General features: G+C 34.8%; 1 protein-coding gene across 1 annotated transcript; it reads left to right on the top strand.

Annotated features, from left to right (window-relative positions):
- The first annotated feature begins 10,460 nt into the window (after nucleotides 1–10,460).
- Nucleotides 10,461–15,465, top strand: MSTN (myostatin). The gene is made up of 3 exons (XM_058548651.1): nucleotides 10,461–10,833; nucleotides 12,671–13,044; nucleotides 15,085–15,465. The coding sequence occupies exons 1-3, from the start codon at nucleotides 10,461–10,463 to the stop codon at nucleotides 15,463–15,465; spliced, it is 1,128 nt and encodes a 375-aa protein (XP_058404634.1).
- The last annotated feature ends 3,094 nt before the right edge of the window (nucleotides 15,466–18,559 follow it).

The following is an 18,559-nucleotide window of genomic DNA, read 5'->3' as shown; positions in this document are numbered from 1 at the left end:
ATAGTCGATTTGGTAAACGTTTCATGGGCTTGTAAAAATAAGATGGATTTTCAGTTAACAGGATATCTGTTCATCTATTCCATCAATGAAATCTGTTTCATCAACGTCACTGACTTCGTCGTTCAAATATATTCTTACTAACTTTTGACTGCTTGATCCATGAAGTGAATTAAAGTAGGCTGCTACTGTTTTGTTTCTGATCATTTTTCCTTGTAGTTCTGCAGTTTTTCTTTATGTATTTTTATTACTATATTACTCAGTGCTTTAAGATTTATGAAAGGTATATCCTGTCTGTAGATCCTTTACCATCATAAAATTTCCCTCTTTGTCTTGTTTTATACTTTCTGCCTTAAATTCAAACCTGCCTGCAACTAATATCATGACTCCAGCTTTCCTTTTGTTAGCATTTGCTTGGCATATTTTTTCCCACTTTTTTCTTTCTAGTTTTTTAGTCATTTTGCTTTAGATCTTCCTCTTGTGTACATCATATATACCCATCCCTCACTTTACAAAAGTTCAATTTATAAATTTTCAATTTTGCAAATATTTCCAATATAAATCCATATTAATGACATGAATATTGTTAGGTAGATGTTGACAATGATTTTAATATTTAATATTTATTAAGGACTTATTTGGCACCAGACACTGCTCTTGGCACATTACATTATTACCTCATTTAGTCCTCACAACTTGACTAATGTTTCCATTCTGCAGATGAGTAAACGAAGGTTACCTAATTTGCCCAATGTCAGAGAGCTCGTAGAGACTGCTTGGGCACAAGTGTTTATTTATTCATAGATTTGGAGAGGGGAGGTTTAATAATCTTGTTTCCAGTCTCCCATTTGTCCTCCACTCCCCACTCCTAAGTCTCCCATGTACATAAATCTTTCCATCTACACGCAAGAAACTGTTGGTTTGTCCTACAGTCCATACTCCATTCCACAATTTCACACTTAGCTGAAGTGCTGTTTTACAACTATTGCCCCCTCCCCTCTGGGGGTAGGGCAATATACCCAATGCCTACCCACAACCAAACAGTGGCTGTTAAATAAATATTTGATGAAATGAAATTCTAAGTGAGTCTTTACCACACTTTATCAAGTATTTAGATTTCATCTGTTATCTCATCAGATTTCTCCTCTGAGTTTGAGTGGAGATGAAAAATATTAGATTTCTTTATATTTAGATTTAAGGTAGAAAATTTGATTCTATTACAGTGGACTTACATTCATTGTGTCATATAAAAATGCCCAATATTTAACAGAGATTTTGAGTCTTAATAATAGTAATGCCTTACTTATAGATTTTGGTCAATAAATTTCTGTATATTACAAAAAATAGAGAAGATATATAAAACCGAATTCAAGGTTTAAACTGAAGTCCTTATGACCTTAGAAAAATTGGTAGTACAAGTGATGTAGTTCTTAGAGTTCCCAGTAGGGGCCAGAATGTTCATGTTAAATCTAATTAAATGAAAATGTTTTTACTATAATTCAAGGCTGTATCAATTTTAAACCAATATAAAAGTCAGATAAAACTCGTTATGGTTAAAATAACTAGAAACTCCTGACTTATTAATTTTAAGTTTCCAGAATGTAACTATATGACTCAAAATATTGAAATGTGAGTTTAACAGAAATAGTGATGTTCTATAACAAAGGCTGACCCCCAATATCTGAGCAAATGGGCATCCAAAGTACGGTTAGTCAGTAGACACTAAAACTCCTATACTAATTGCCAAATGCAGGTCATTGGGTCTTTCAGTTGCCAAGCCAGACCATGGATTGGGTCCAAGAACAAAGGGCACCACAGTGGCACGGACCCAGGAAATTGAGCACTGGCCTTATTCATTAATTTTAGAGCATTAAAAAAAATTCCTAACTCAATATAAAAGAAGCACTTGGTGTTTCGAAAGTATTTCAATGCAAATCGCCTTTGTAAAACAAATAAACTGTTTTTAATAATTCTAATTTAAGTCATGTAACTTCTCTCTGGGCCTCAGTTTCTCCATCTGTTCCTGAGTAGATGAGATACAATAATCTTAAAATTCTCATGTTCCTACAATTCAATTTTTTTCCCTTAGGCGAAAAGCATCATTTTTTTCATGTCTCCAATTCCTGGCATAGTATCTATCACAAACCAGTTGCTCAATAAGTGTTTAATAAACTAATAAATGAACCAATGAATACATTTTAAAGGGTTCTTTCTATGAATTTACAAAAGAATTTGGAAACAGAATGCCTCTGAAAGCCAATCCTCTGTGAATTATTAAAAACAATGCTTTAGGCAATTCCAAGGAAATAAGAAAATATTTTCTGAACACTCTTGGAACTGATTTGTTTTAAGGCTATCATTACTTCCAAACCACTGAGTAAAGAGGGAGTTAAATGTTTTAAAAAGAGTTTTAAGACTTTAAATTTTAAAAATCTAAATCTAAAAAAAAATTTTCTTTTATTTGCACAAACATACTCTGTATTGAGTCGATGGTTTCCAAAGGTCTCCAAAAACAAAACCCTGAAAATTGCAAGATTTTCTCTTGGCGAGTGGTTGTTTACTGGAAAACTTAACTCTTAATGATAAGGGTAAAGATTTTAAAGCTAAAGATATGATTTTCCAATTCAATCTATATTGTCACCTGCTCTGGAAACCACGTGCTTGTTCTAAAGTAAAACAAAACATCATTAAGGAAATCAGTCATCAAAAATAAAGAAAAGGAAGGGCTGGCCTGGTGGCGTAGCCATTAAGTTTGCACACTCTGCTTTGGCGGCCCGGGGTTCGCAGGTTTGGATCCTGGGCGTGGACCAATGCACCGCTTGTCAAGCCATGCTGTGGTGGTGTCCCATATAAAGTAGTGGAAGATGGCCATGGATGTTAGCCCAGGGCCAATCTTCCTCAGCAAAAAGAGGAGGATTGGCATTGGATGTTAGCTCAGGGCTAATCTTCCTCGCACATACACAAAATAAAGAAAGAAAGAAAATGAACTTATGATACCCAGTTTCTCATTTGTAAAAATTTTTTTTTTTGAGAGGAAGATTGGCCCTGAGCTAACATCTGTACCAATCTTCCTCTATTTTGTATGTGGGTTGCTGCCACAGCATGGCTTGATGAGTGGTGTAGGTCCACACCCATGATCTGAACCTGCGAACCTCGGGCTGCTGAAGCAGAGTGCACGAACTTAACCACTCCACCACCAGGCTGGCCCTTCTCATTTGTAAATTTTTAAAATTTGACTTCTTCAAATTTGGAAAAGAAAGTGTATAGCTGCAGGCAGAAGTTTATGTCTTCTTAATCCAGGGAGGTAGGCAACGGTGTGGAAGTGAGGGTGTGGCTGTAGAAAATTTGAGAGGCCAGCTAAAGACTGGTATAACTTAGGCAATCTGAAACATTCCTACATGCTGTCTCACTGCATGTACACTCCGCATAAACAAAAAGAAAATCTAAATCCAGTAAAAAGGGCTACTTTAGCGAAGCACAGACTTTTTCCAAACACCAGCCAATGCCGTTGGGCAAAGGACTTAAGTAGCTATGTTTATTTGCTATTGATAGAATGAGGAAATTATTTGAGCCAGGTTCTCAAGCTTGAATAATGTAAAGATTCGTTTAAAAGGAAAAACAAGTTTTTTTTGAGAATTCCCATGAATAAAAGTCAACCCCTATCACTTTTGGTGGCACTTGAAGCCAACTTGATTATAGTAAAAAAAAACTCAACTATAAACACTGTATTTGTAGACAATGTAGAAAATGAAGACATTGAAGTAGTACTCAGATGTAAGGCGGTTATATGGATGAAACAGAATATACATAAAGAACTAAGTTTTATGAAATTACTTATGGTACTCAAAGACCATAAGGGAGAGAAGGAACTCAGTTTGAGAGAGCATTCTGGGAAATAGGTTGACTTCTGGCCCACCTTGGTTGGCTACTCAAAGAACTATGCCTTCTTGGCTTAAACCGAGGCAATAAAATTCCATCCCAGTTTCGAGAGAAAGCTCCTTTCTGCTGGTATGAGGAGACAGCAGGGAGGGAAGGTTCACTGAGAAACTTAGTACTTTATGAGAAAGAATATGAGGGAGAAGGAGAAGGTTGTAATGCATATAATCAGTTCACAGTTCTCCCCACTGGGTCAAGGCAAAGAAGACTGTTCTGCCTTTGCCTTGCTTAAACACATACATACACACACACACACACACACACACACTTCTCTTTTGAGATTTCTTTTCTCCTCTTGTGCTACCTTTGATGCTCCTTAAACTCAGTTTGACCTATATTTGGGTAAACTGGATTGGGTAAGGGCTCTGGTGGTCTTAAACAGTGGTGTCACAGCCAGCAAGGCCACTTCCTAGCAAGATCCCTGTTAAGTGCCACACAGTGTCTATGGGTAGTCACAGACCATTAAATGCAAAAGCTCCACTGGTATGTTCCAAGTGCTGAGTGCTCTACCAGAGAACCACTAGAGGTGGCAAGGACACAGGGACCTGTAACACCAGTTTCCCCTGCCAGTATGAGTAAGAGGGAACCCAACAGAAATGCTAGAACCATAGTCAGAGCAAACTAAAAACACAACCAGAGTCACTTAGAAAGTCTATAAATGTACTAATTATACCCATTGGAAAATTAGAAAGTCAAAGTTTCTTGTATTTAAGGAGACATTCATTTATTGATTGATTCAATTATTCAGTAAATATCCTTTTGCCAACCTAATTATGTGCCAGGTATTGGACCAAGAGCTGAAGACACAAAAATGAACAAAATAATTGCCTCCCTTTAAAGAGCTCATAGTCTATTTGGGGGATGGAGGGGTAGAGATGGGAGGACAAGTAAGGAAACAAAAGCAAACATTTGAGAATTGTAATAATAGAGGAGGGCACAATCTATACAATTTTAACATTAAGTCTTTGAGTCTAGTATCTTTTTTCAGTGGAAAAATGAGGAAGCCAAATTATAACTTATTTTTATACTCTGTATTTCAAATCTGTAATAAATATACTGGAGTTCCCACTTTGGAAAAGGAGGAGGGGAGAAATCGCATTTTGAAGTATTCCTGAGTTAATTCTACCTCTAAAGGACAGTAGAATACAGAAACTTTATTAACTGGGACATTATTATGAGGCACTGCCATAATATGAATGTCATCATCTCAAGACTGACCTGAAGACCATCTACAAGAAATCCCTCAACACCACAGATTTCAGTCTATACCCTAGAACTCACAAATGTTGTGCAAATGTCTTCTAGATAACCTACAAGTTGGTAGTTGGTGATTATAACACAATAATATTTATATTTCTGCTCTTGGCAATAATTATGTGTCAGTAAATAAATATATAATGTTTAAAAATTACCATATTTGATTTTTCATTAAAAGCAAAGCTATAGGTATTAGGAGGAGGGGACTTCAAGTCAGAGGGAAAAAATACTCAATTCAAAGTAGTATAAAAATTATTACTCTGGGGCATGGTTCTCAAAATGTGGTCTGGGGATCCCTGGAGTGAAGACTTTCTCAGAGAGTCTATAAAAAAAACCTATTTTCATGACAAAGCTAAGATGTTTTTTGCTACTCTCATTCTTTCTTATGTGTACAGTGGGGTTTTCCAGAGGCTCCATGATATGTGACAACATCATCACACTGTCAGCAAATAGAGTGCATGCTTGTGTATGCCTATGTTCTAACATTTCTCATTTTTAATTTGTAACATGTTAAATATTGATAGATATGACCCACACAAACAAAAGCTTCTGAGGATCCTATTAAGATTATAAACAAATCCTGAGACCGAAAAGTTTGAGAATTACTGCTTTAGGGGATAAAACTCAACTGAAAGGGCACACCTAATTAAATTTCCTCAGATTTTATACGTAGAAACTAGACTGTAGGTTTCAGGAAGACAGTGACTACTTCTGTCTGGCTCACTGTTCTTTCCTCAGAATCTAGCACAGTGCCAGGCACATGATAGGCAATAGAATGTTTAATAAAATAATAAATGAATTAATACATACATATATACATACATACACACATTCATAAATGAAGGCTTTGCTAACTGACTCATTCAAGGGCACATAAAATGTCAGCAGCAAAGCCAGAACTATATTCCAGGTCTCCTGTCCTCTATTCCTACTGTTGCTCCCTAGCTCAAGAATACTTTGCTTGTGTTAATTTTTGTTCTATAATCTACTGAAAGCATGTATAATCAGATATCATCAATGTGCGATGACTACCTTCTCATGCTGTTATGTGAGTTGAGCACTATACAGTTTTTTTCTGGCCTTAAGCAGAATCAGCATAGAGTGATACCAAAGGGCTGTCATTACAAGGAAATGGCAAGAGTGATAAGATAAAATATCACTTTCTGGGTTTTTCCCTCAACAGATTTGAATTTTTCAAGATCCGCTCTTTTTCTAATTCCTAGTCTCCTCCTCCTTTCTTTGTCCACATCACTAAACTTCTGGCAAGCCTTTATGTTACTGCACTCAGTAGTTCCCAAACTGCAGAGTAAAACCACAAACACTTTTTGGAAAATATGCTTTATACTCTTAAAGTTGTTCTGAAACACATCCTGGCATTTGTTGTAGAGATAAGAGAAGTTTGCTTGCTGCCTTACTTATGGTTATAGAAATGTAAGGCCCACCCAGCACAAAGAAGAACAAAGGAAAGAATAATACAAGTCTTGTGAATACAAAAAAAAAAATACAAAAATACAAGTCTTGTGAAGTGCTGCATTGGCCACCTAAATGCTGACTCCTATGAGACACTGCTTTTAAAGATGGCCAACCTAAAACAAAACCAACAAGCTGGCTAACCAAGCTCTCCCAGTCAACTACAAGGAATTCTTTTCTACTCTCCCATCTTGACACACTGTCCTACCTCCTTCGTGAAAGCAGCCAAAGCTAGGCCCCCAGCAGTTAGACTACAGGGTGAATCCTCCTACTCTGGGGCCTTGGGAAGGTTGCAACCACTGCCACTGCAGAAGGATGTATGTTCTCAAAATTTCTTGAGTACTTCTTAGCTCATTTAATACTGACTTCTAGAGAAGCTGACGAGATATAATTGATTCTCATTATTCACAGTGGTTATGCTCCATCAAGTCACTGCCCACACTGAATGAGTGGTTACTGAACAATTGCTCCTAGGGGAAACACAAGGTTATGTTCCTGTGAGCCTCTGGTCGTAACACTTTCATCCATCAATATATAATCCTGTTTTATGTGTGTTTCTGTTTAAAGATATCTTATTTAATATATATTGTGGATTCATTAACATTGATCTCATGGCCAACAGCACTATAACTCAAGCCTGAACAGAGCTTATCTAATACATGTATTTTACCATAAGAAATTTTTTTTCCTAAGGCATATCATAACCTTCTTTTTTAAAAAACTGTGGTAAAAATATGCATAACATAAAATTGACCATTTAACCATTTTTAAGTGTACAGTTCAGTGGCATTAAGTACATTTATATTTTGTGCAACCATCGTCAACTTTCATCTCCAGAACCTCTTTATCTTCCCAAACTGAAACTCTGTATCTATTAAACAGCAGCTTTCCCCACTCCCCATCCTTCCTTCCAGCCCTGGCAACCACCATTCTACTTTTCATCACAGCCTTCTTGTGCTTAGGAGCACAGTACTTCAGCACTATGCTTGGGGGTGATTTTAAACAGCAGAATCACCCAAAAAAAGCACACAAAAAAATGTGAAAGACATGATACTAACTAGATTGCAAAAAGGGCACTTGTTTACAGAATCAGAGCTGTCTGTTTGACCTCAGCTGGGAAGGTGTGTGGGAAGACTCAAAATTTTCGCCATTTTGTGCATGTGCATGAATGACGACAAAAGTGCAAGGAGTATTGATTCAGGGGCTTAAAATAAATTTTAGCAAGTGGGTGAATTTGCAAATATGGAATCCATGAATAATTAGCATTGACCACATGTGGAAATGATAACCTTTGTTTACTTTATTCCAGATAGGAAGAATAAAGAGCTGAAACATGCCTTGTAATAGGACTGCCTTAGAAAATTTTACTTGCTCAGAGGCCTGGAGAGGTAGTCTATGTGAACCTGATAATTGGCAGCTACAACCTGAAGCAAAAGCAAGTTCATGTGGAGGATAAATTTAAGCATAATCTCAAATCCCTCTGCAGGCAACACAGACCAAGTGCTCAAGTACCAGTTATCAATCACTTACTACATGACAGGCACTGTATTCAGCAATTTACATGCATTATTAAATTACATACCCCTAAAACTCTATGAGGAAACTGAAGGTTAGAGAAGTTAAGTACCTCATCCATTATTACATAGTTATAATTGGCAAAGTTGAGTTTTGAACTCAGGTCTATCTGACTCCAGAGTCTGAGTTCCCAAGTGCTATCCAATTCTAATCAAGTTAAAAAAAAAAAAAGGTATGACTTACTAAGAAGTGTATAGGAGCATACCTTACAATTATTATAACATTACAAAGATTTATACATTGAAAAATAAATTTACCAAATATGGGCCGGCCCCGTGGCTTAGCAGTTAAGTGCGCACGCTCCGCTGCTGGCGGCCCGGGTTCGGATCCCAGGCGCGCACCGACGCACTACTTCTCTGGCCATGCTGAGGCCGCGTCCCACATACAGCAACTAGAAGGAAGTGCAGCTAAGACATACAACTATCTACTGGGGCTTTGGGGGAAAATAAATAAATAAAATTATTTAAAAAAAAAATTTACCAAATATATAAAACTTTATAAGCCTGATCTAATATTGTCCCACAACAAGGAGTATCTGAAATCTTTCAGGGCATCTGGTTTGTGTCTGGTTTTCCTTAATCTTTAATGATGGGCAAATCTAATGCATTATGTAAGGCCATTTTTTCTCAAGAGATGTAGATACCTCTTAAGAATTTGATGAAAATGCATTAACTTTTCAGGCTACTGAGTTGCATTTTAGTGCACTGAGGCAGTAAATCAGTGTACAATGTGCAAAAGTGGTAGTGACCTAAAAAATAAATATTTGATACGAGCCACTGCATTCTCTTGGGGGAAAAAAAAGTAATGGATTAACTCTCTTAGGAGTCCTTAGCTTCCCAAAAAGCAGTAGGAAGAAGAAATCTCGTGTGGCCTGGAAACAGCTTCTGTTTCTCACTGGCTATGTTTGTTCAGCTCTTTAATAGTTCATTTGATTAGATCTTGTGGCTCCCAAAACTAAGGTTGAGATTTGGTCCCTACAGAGGCCACTTAAATTTAGAGAACAAAAAGCTCTATTCTCTGCTCCCAACCTTACCCCAAATCCCTGCCAGGTGTCTGCCCTCTGGTCAAAATGCAAAATTGGCAAAGGGGTGCAAACTTATCACAGTATTGAGAAACAAAAAAACGGCCACCCCTTTAATATGGTGCTCTTTCCCTTTTACGTGTTCACAATATTCTGATATAATTTATGGAGAAAAGATAGTACACTTGTTACTTCGACCACTGGAAATCGGAGGCAAATTGTGGTAAGTGCTGCAGTGTCAGTCATAACTCCATTATCTTCTTATTCTAAGTTCAGAGATTTTTCTACTAGCTGACATTATGTCCTGGTAATAAACAATGAAGAAACACATCTTCTGAATGATATTAACCTGCAACTTGAGAAGAGGAAATAACTTAATAGTAATCAGTCAAAAATTGAGTATAATTTTCATATTAATATAAGACATTAAATTATTTAAAAATAATTTCATGTGCAATATAACATTATAATAAGTATGATTTTCAACATGTGCTAAGAATTTAGTCAGGAAAACAAGTTTCTCAAATTATAGCTGAAAATCTTTTACTAGTATCACAATCTTAACTTTTCTTTTAACAGGTCTTCCTAATTTAAGTTTATATTGCCCTAATTACACAGCACTAAAAATAATTTAATACAACAAATAAAATTCTTTTTACTTCAAATGCTTACCTAAATAATAAAAAATCATTTTAATTTTTGAGGAAGTAACATTTCAACTTTTTAAGTATGAAGTGTAAATTAAGATTTACTTATTTAAATTATAACAAGAGTTTCACATATAAAGATTAATAAGATTTAAGTGTAGTTTATATTATTGTTAACACAGACTTTAATTTTTCAAATATCACATATATCTTTCATTATTTGCAGATTTACTTCTTTTATGAAGTAGTCAAATGAATCAGCTCACCCTTGACTGTAACAAAATACTGTTTGGTGACTTGTGACAGACAGGGTTTTAACCTCTGACAGCGAGATTCATTGTGGAGCGAGAGCCAATCATAGATCCTGACGACACTTGTCTCATCCAAGTTGGAATATAAAAAGCCACTTGGAATACAGGATAAAAGATTCACTGGTGTGGCAAGTTGTCTCTCAGACTGTACAGGCATTAAAATTTTGCTTGGCATTACTCAAAAGCAAAAGAAAAGTAAAAGGAAGAAATAAGAGCCAGGCAAAAGATTGTACTGATTTTAAAATCATGCAAAAACTGCAAATCTATGTTTATATTTACCTGTTTATGCTGATTGTTGCTGGTCCAGTGGATCTAAATGAGAACAGCGAGCAAAAAGAAAATGTGGAAAAAGAGGGGCTGTGTAATGCATGTACTTGGAGACAAAACACTAAATCTTCGCGAATAGAAGCCATAAAAATTCAAATCCTCAGTAAACTTCGCCTGGAAACAGCTCCTAACATCAGCAAAGATGCTATAAGACAACTTTTGCCCAAAGCTCCTCCGCTCCGGGAACTGATTGATCAGTATGACGTCCAGCGAGATGACAGCAGTGATGGCTCTTTGGAAGATGATGATTACCACGCGACGACGGAAACGATCATTACCATGCCTACAGAGTGTAAGTAGCCCTGTTAGTGTATATCAACAACTCTGCTGACTGTTGTTCTAGTGTTTATGAGAAACAGATCTATTTTCAGGCTCTTTTAACAAGCTGTTGGCTTGTAAGTAGGAAGGAAAAGTTTCTTTTTGCAAGATTTCATGAGAAATACACTAATGAGACTGAAATCTGCTGCATTATTTGTTTTCTTAGAGAGTTAAAAAGCTAAAAAAAATAAAATGCTTGCATAGCATTAATATTATTTTGTTTAATATAACAAAGATAACATGCTATGCTTTCACAGCTTAATACCACCAAGGCAAAAATTGGGAGATACTACAAGCAATTTTAAAAATTTACATGAGATTTCATAATTGCATTTGGTTGCCTAAAATATGCATTTATCATAATAAGTTTTTTCCACTAATAATAGAGAAGAGACTTGTAGATGTTTAAGCCTATTTGAGAATTTGCTGAACACCTACAATGACTTCTGTTATTCAAAACTATTTCTCACAGTGTTTTTATGTTCTTCAGAAATTAAAATATTTAATTTTGAAAGCTATTACACTGGAGGTTAGGAAAAAATATTTTTAAAAATTTAATGTATTAGTAAGAGCAATGATGAAGTAAACAGAGCATAATGATAATCATGAGCTAATTATCAGAAAATGCCTAAGAAACAAACATTATAATCCAGTAGGTTATGGCTCACAGAGTCCTACTTACACCTTGACCATGGTTCTACTGTTGAAAGTACCCGGTCTACGTGTTTCCAGGCAGGCACATTGCTTAATAACCTCCTCAAATATAATTTTATTCTTCATGGGAGAGAGGACTATTACCTGTAGTATCTACATTGCTTCTGAAAGATAATATATTTCATACTATTCCTTTTGCAGTCAGTTCAAAACTATACTCAAGAAAAGGGAGACAGGCACCTTCGCAGAGAACGCATGACAAGGAAGATTCTGTGCCATGTGTCTGTGATCTTGCTTGACACAGTGCTTTACCCACTTTAAACTGGACTCCGAACAGTTTCAAAATATTGTTTTCCTCATTAAGTAATCAGGTTATAATGCAACAAATAATTTTCCTTTAAGACCCTGCTATCAAATAGTCCTAGAGTAGATTTACCTTATTTATAAACAATCTTGGAAAACCAAAATGAAAGAAATTGCTAGTGATTCTGCTTACAATGACAGCCTGGCTCTAAAGACAATATTTTCTAACTTTTGAGATAGGCTGAATATTACATTTAAATTTTTGTGCTAATTACTTGCTTAGTTTTGTTCCTTTAAAAGGCTATTTCAGAGCCAAAACATAACAGATGTACTATATTTTCTCCTAATTCCCAAGGCTCAGTTAGTTGCTCAGTGTGTCTTGTCCCCAGGTAATTCAGGCCTGGGGGAGGGGTTCCTTCTTCCAGACTGATTGGTACAGCTGCTCAGTAAGTGTAACTACTCAGATTCCCAAAGAATTCTAAGTGGATGTTCCTCCACGGTGTCTCTTGTTCTCTCTAATCATCAACATTTTAAAATTTCATCCACAGTTCATTCCTTCATAGAATTTTCCTTAGTCCACAGTTCTCTGGAAAGGAAGTAGATTCCTCATAAACAGCTGAAAAAACATATATCTAAAAAATTCTGAAAAGCTAGAGTAATTATTTTCTTTGATATTTTTCTAACTGAGTTATGAATGAAATTCTACATAGTTTTTCACTTTAAAAGACTAAATATGTATTCGGTATTTCAATGGAAATGGAAAAAAAATGTTCACCAATTAATATGGAGGGGTTTGTTCATTTTTTATAAGAAATAATTTCAATAACTCTTTTTCTTTTCTTATTCATTTATAGCTGATCTTCTAATGCAAGTGGAAGGAAAACCCAAATGTTGCTTCTTTAAATTTAGCTCTAAAATACAATACAATAAAGTAGTAAAGGCCCAACTCTGGATATATCTGAGACCCGTAAAGACTCCTACTACAGTGTTTGTGCAAATCCTGAGACTCATCAAACCCATGAAAGACGGTACAAGGTATACTGGAATCCGATCTCTGAAACTTGACATGAACCCCGGCACTGGTATTTGGCAGAGCATTGATGTGAAGACAGTGTTGCAAAATTGGCTCAAACAACCTGAATCCAACTTAGGCATTGAAATCAAAGCTTTAGATGAGAATGGTCATGATCTTGCTGTAACCTTCCCAAGACCAGGAGAAGATGGGCTGGTAAGTGATAACTGAAAATAATGTTCTAACAACCTTGTTATGTTTTTATTCATAATGTGAATGAATAATAGTGGAAAATAACTACCAGTTTTCTATGCTCATAAGCCAAACAAAGGTGTCTTACCCCAATGGCAGCCCTGTACCCAATAAAAGTAGGTGTCCAATTTCATATCGTAGGAAATACCCTTTTGATACTTCAACTTTGCATGAGGATTAAAAAAAAAAAAGTTATACCATAGTCCTTAACTTCTTAGGTAGTTCTTTTGAATTGGGAATGAAATATAAAATGCTTTTCATTGATATGCTACATGAACAAAAACATGAAATCTTTATAATGGATTCTTGTACATACCCAACAAATTAAACCTCTTTTCCCTCTCAGAAGAGTGTCAAATGTGTTGAAATTTTTTGGCTTAGTAAAGCAGAAAAAAACAAACTTCAAAAATTATAATTAAAATGAAATGCTTTTACTTGTAGCAATTAACTAAGTACAAAATGTTTAGGCTTATATTTTATTAAATATACTATATTTAAGGTCCGTCATGATAAATATGTCCATTATGTTTATTATTTTGCAGGCTGTTGATGCACTGATATATATGTAGATTACTTTGTGAATTACATCTAATAAAATTTAAATTTCCAGGCTAGTTAACCTTTGCCACCTAGCTTTATTTCTGAGCTGCCTTACCATTCTTGTGCAAGAGTTTACTTAGGTAATGCCAACTAATTTAGTATCAGGCCAAGCAGATGACAATACCTTATATATTATAAAAATTACTAAAAACCATTTTAAAACCTACTATAAATTTAGAGTTACTTGTCCGGCTTACCTAGTTTTGTATTTGTTTTCAAAAGCTTATTTAATGTGACCATATTTTTTACTTCCATCTATTGACATAATTTACAACAAAAGATTATACTTGCAAACAATAAATCTATCTTTTCAGTCTTTAAATGGTCTTGGTTAAAAAGAATATATAACTAGTAAATCAGATCTACTTTAAATGAAAACATAATCTTTTAAGATTATACAATTTTCCAAATGATCTATTTTTCTTTAAATATGCAACATAAAATGTTATTATCTCCCAAAATGATGTTATTGGTTTTTATAATCTTAAATAACAATAACTATCAGGTCTATTTTGATTTTGATATAGGATAAGAACTACTATTAATCATTTAATAAAGTGTTCTTTTTTATAGGTAGCATTTTAATGTAAAGCTGGTAATGTAACAGAGGTTTTAATTATTATTAAAGAGATGGTTAACATGACATATTCCTCAGATTTCTCCATATAAAAGGAACAAAATCTCAATGCATTCAAAGATTGTGGCAGGGGAAAGACTAGCAAATTATTGTTTAAATATCTGAATGAAATGAAATTCTTTCATTTTTCAGTGAAAGAATAAAGGAAATATTATTGTATCTTCTTCTGAATCTGTCCCTCCCCCTCTTAGAGCTTTTCTTTCCAACCCAAAACACAGACCAACACCTTCACCACCCTACCTTCCTTTTTCCTGTTACAATCCATACAGTGTTGGAAGGTAACTATTTCGCTCTGGCTTTAATATCCAAGTTTCCCAGAGTAAAGACCTAGGGAACGGAGGATGGATGAGTATACCTATCTTTCCAGAAGTCATCAGACATATTTAGCCAACATATTTAATTAATAAGCATGAAGAGAGGGAGATAACCTCTTCCCTCACTCCTCTCCTCCCTCTTTTCTTTTCTTCCCATAAAGATTTTCTGAACATCTATTATGTGCCAGGCATTTAGATACTCAAAGTGGGGAAAATAAAATTAAAAAGACACAGATCTGACTATAGGGGAATTTGTATTGCTGCTACATTCTTTTGAGCCATAAGGGAAAAATCAAGCCTAGTGTAAATTACAATTCCTTAAAGCTCTAAAATTTAAAAATAAATGTGCTATAAGCAAAATGACTAGTTTCTTTCTTCAATAATGATGTCTTTAGGTGGGAAAGTGTTTCAGGATGTATTAATATAACTCATTCTTCTTTCCTTTTCATACAGAATCCCTTTTTAGAAGTCAAGGTAACAGACACACCAAAAAGATCCAGAAGAGATTTTGGACTTGACTGTGATGAGCACTCCACAGAATCTCGATGCTGTCGTTACCCTCTAACTGTGGATTTTGAAGCTTTTGGATGGGATTGGATTATTGCACCTAAAAGATATAAGGCCAATTACTGCTCTGGAGAGTGTGAATTTGTATTTTTACAAAAATATCCTCATACTCATCTTGTACATCAAGCAAACCCAAGAGGTTCAGCAGGCCCCTGCTGTACTCCCACAAAGATGTCTCCAATTAATATGCTATATTTTAATGGCAAGGAACAAATAATATATGGGAAAATTCCAGCCATGGTAGTAGATCGCTGTGGGTGCTCATGAGATTTATATTTTGTTCATAACTTCCTCAAGCATGGAAGGCCTTCCCCTCAACAATTTTGAAACTGTGAAATTATGTACCACAGGTTATAAGCCTAGAGTATGCTACAGTCACTTAAGCACAAGCTACAGTATATGAACTAAAAGAGAGAATACATGCAATGGTTGGCATTTAACCATCAAAATAAATAATGCAATAAAAAGGTTTATGATTTCCAGAGTTTTTGAACTAGGAGATCAAATTACAACACATGCAGGTAAATGAAAGCAATTCTCCTTGTGTTCTAGTGAATTAAAGGAGTATGCTTTAAAGTCTATTTCTTTACAGTTTCATTTAATATTTACAGAAAAATTTATATAAAGTATTGGTAAAATGCAGGATTGTTATACACCATCATTTGGATCATCCTTATACACTTGAATTTATATTGTATGATAGCATACTTGGTAAGATGAAATTCCACAAAAATAGGGATGGTACACCATATGCAAGTTTCCATTCCTATTATGATTGGTACAGTACATTAACAATCCATGCCAATGGTGCTAATACAATGGGTTGAATGGCTGATGTTATCAGGTTTATCAAATAAAAACATTCAGTAAAATAATGTTTCTCCTTTCTTCAGGTGCATTTTCATACACCTCCAAATGGGGAATGGATTTTCTTTAACGAAAGAAGAATCGTTTTTCTAGAGGTCAGCATTCGATTCAGTAGCATACTTGGAGAAACTGCATTATCCTAAAAGGCAGCCAAAAAGTATTCATTTTTATCAAAATTTCAAAATTGCAGCCTGTCTTTGCAACACGGCAGTTTTTATGATAAAATAATGGAAATGACTGATTCTATCAATATTGTATAAAAAGACTGAGATAATTGCATTTATATAATATGTATACAACATTGTTTTTGTAAATAAGTGTCTCCTTTTTTATTTACTTTGGTATATTTTTACAGTAAGAACATTTAAAATTAAGTATTAAGGCACAAAGACATCTCATGTATGACAGAAAAGCAACTGCTTATATTTCAGGGCAAATTAGCAGATTAAATAGCGGTCTTAAAACTCCATATGCTAATGGTTAGGTGGTTATACTACAATCATTTTATATTTTTTTACACTATTAACATTCACTTATGGATTCATGATGGCTGTATAATGTGAATGTGAAATTTCAATGGTTTACTGTCATTGTATTCAAATCTCAACGTTCCATTATTTTAATACTTATAAATATTATTAAGCATACCAAAATGATTTAACTCTATCATCTGAAATGCAAAATAATAAACTGATGATATCTTAACAAGAATTGTTAATTTTATTTTATAATTCCATAACGAATATATGTGTGCATATATTTCTATTTTGTAAATTAGAATTTTGTTAATCAAATTCATTGTACTTATGACTAAGTGAAATCATTTCTTACATCTAATGTGTAGAAACAATATAAATTATATTAAAGTGTTTTCACCTTTTTTGAAAGACACAACAGTTTTATCTTATTATGACTAGTTCTGGATTTCTGATTTTCACTTTATTATAAAAGTCTAATGGTTTAGCACAAAAGTTTGTTTTAGGAATTTTAGGTCTGCTACTCTAGTTCTCATGAGTGAAATTCCTGTTAAATTGGTTCTGGTCAAGTTGCTTTAAACATACCAAAGCAAGGACTAGTTATATCTGTTTCATTTCTCTTTATCTTGACCTGAAAACTATTTATATGTTTTCATAGCATCAATTTCCAAATGCATTGCAGTTGGCAAGAGTGTATGGTCTTAGAGTTACAAGTTCTACTGAAGCCACAGGGACACAGGGAAGCGGCATCTTTTTTCTAGCACTTAATGATACTGGCACCTTTATTTGAGCTTTGGGGGTACCAATTTTCAAACTGAATTGAAAAATAATTATAAAGTGCCTAGAAATCCTTAAGTGCAACAACGTACATAAATGTTTTTGAAGTGAACTCTCTTCTCCACCCCTCATCAGTTTAGTAAGTTAGCTATAAAGCAGTGACTAAGTCTAATGGAAGAAAGGATTAAAATTCTGTCTAGTGTCATGGTTCCTAAATAAATAATACATAATAAATATAAGTGTGATTTCTGACCATCAGTGATATTACAGCAATTTACACTCGTACAAAGTGTAGTACTTTTTCTAATTTTAATACTGACATTATTTAACACTGACAATGCTGGAGGTGTAAGGGGTTGCCCTTGCAGGGGAAGAAGGCAACTACAGTGATGCCCTTCCAGTTGCACACTCTAGAATCTAATTCTTCCAGGGCCATGAATATACATGACCCAAAAGTCTGGTTAGTAGGCCCATTAACATACTTTAGGCTCTAGAGTACAAATAACTGGGACCTTGACCTCTATGATGGGGACTATGAAAAAGGAACACTCTCAGTTTCCAAGGACCCAGCCACAGGACTCCCCAGTCTTTATACTCACCGTTACCATGGAGCCCCAGGATCACATTACCAACCTCACCATGTGGTAGCCCTCTCTTGAAACTCATATGACCATGAAAGAAAGCATCAGGACTAACCTCTTTTGTGATGGGACCTAGGCAGGTTTTTTTCTATTTTGTCTAGGTCCTTGGAAACGGCAAGGATACTCTGCCAGTCTGTCTACGGGCGCATCATTTTCATTTTCAGCACCCCAAGAATATTCACTTGTGATACATAATACTAATCCTTGAGATTTTCAGAAAACATCATATAAAGTTCAATGCAGTGTATCAATTTTTATATTCTTAACGTTTTGTAATATTTCCCATACTTCCCACAAACCTATGTTAGTTTAAAACAAACAATAAAAATAAACAAACAGAAAACCTTTCCAAACTCTACAGTTCTTTTTGTATTCAAGTTACTTTTTGCACTTCTGCATAGAACTTTATATTCTTAAAATAAAAAGGCAATTTCACATTGATAGCAACTAAATTAGAACTTAATTATTCTATCCCTAAAACAAAAAAAAAATTTATTTCACTTTAAACCATGATACACAAATTTTAGGAAGTCAATGACCTTTTTGAAATCTGTTGAAAACCAGGGAGTGTCTCACTAGAAAAAAACAATACTCACAATT

This window comes from Diceros bicornis, chromosome 10 (genome assembly GCF_020826845.1).
Source record: "Diceros bicornis minor isolate mBicDic1 chromosome 10, mDicBic1.mat.cur, whole genome shotgun sequence".
Taxonomy (NCBI): Eukaryota; Metazoa; Chordata; class Mammalia; order Perissodactyla; family Rhinocerotidae; genus Diceros; species Diceros bicornis.
This window is presented reverse-complemented; position numbering and strand designations above follow the sequence as displayed.

Bases quoted from the DNA above. Each gene is read 5' to 3' on its own strand.
- MSTN (XM_058548651.1), top strand. From the start codon at position 10,461: ATGCAAAAACTGCAAATCTATGTTTATATTTACCTGTTTATGCTGATT. The intron at 10,834-12,670 runs GTAAGTAGCCCT...ATTCATTTATAG, and splicing joins CATTACCATGCCTACAGAGT to CTGATCTTCTAATGCAAGTG. The intron at 13,045-15,084 runs GTAAGTGATAAC...CTTTTCATACAG, and splicing joins GACCAGGAGAAGATGGGCTG to AATCCCTTTTTAGAAGTCAA.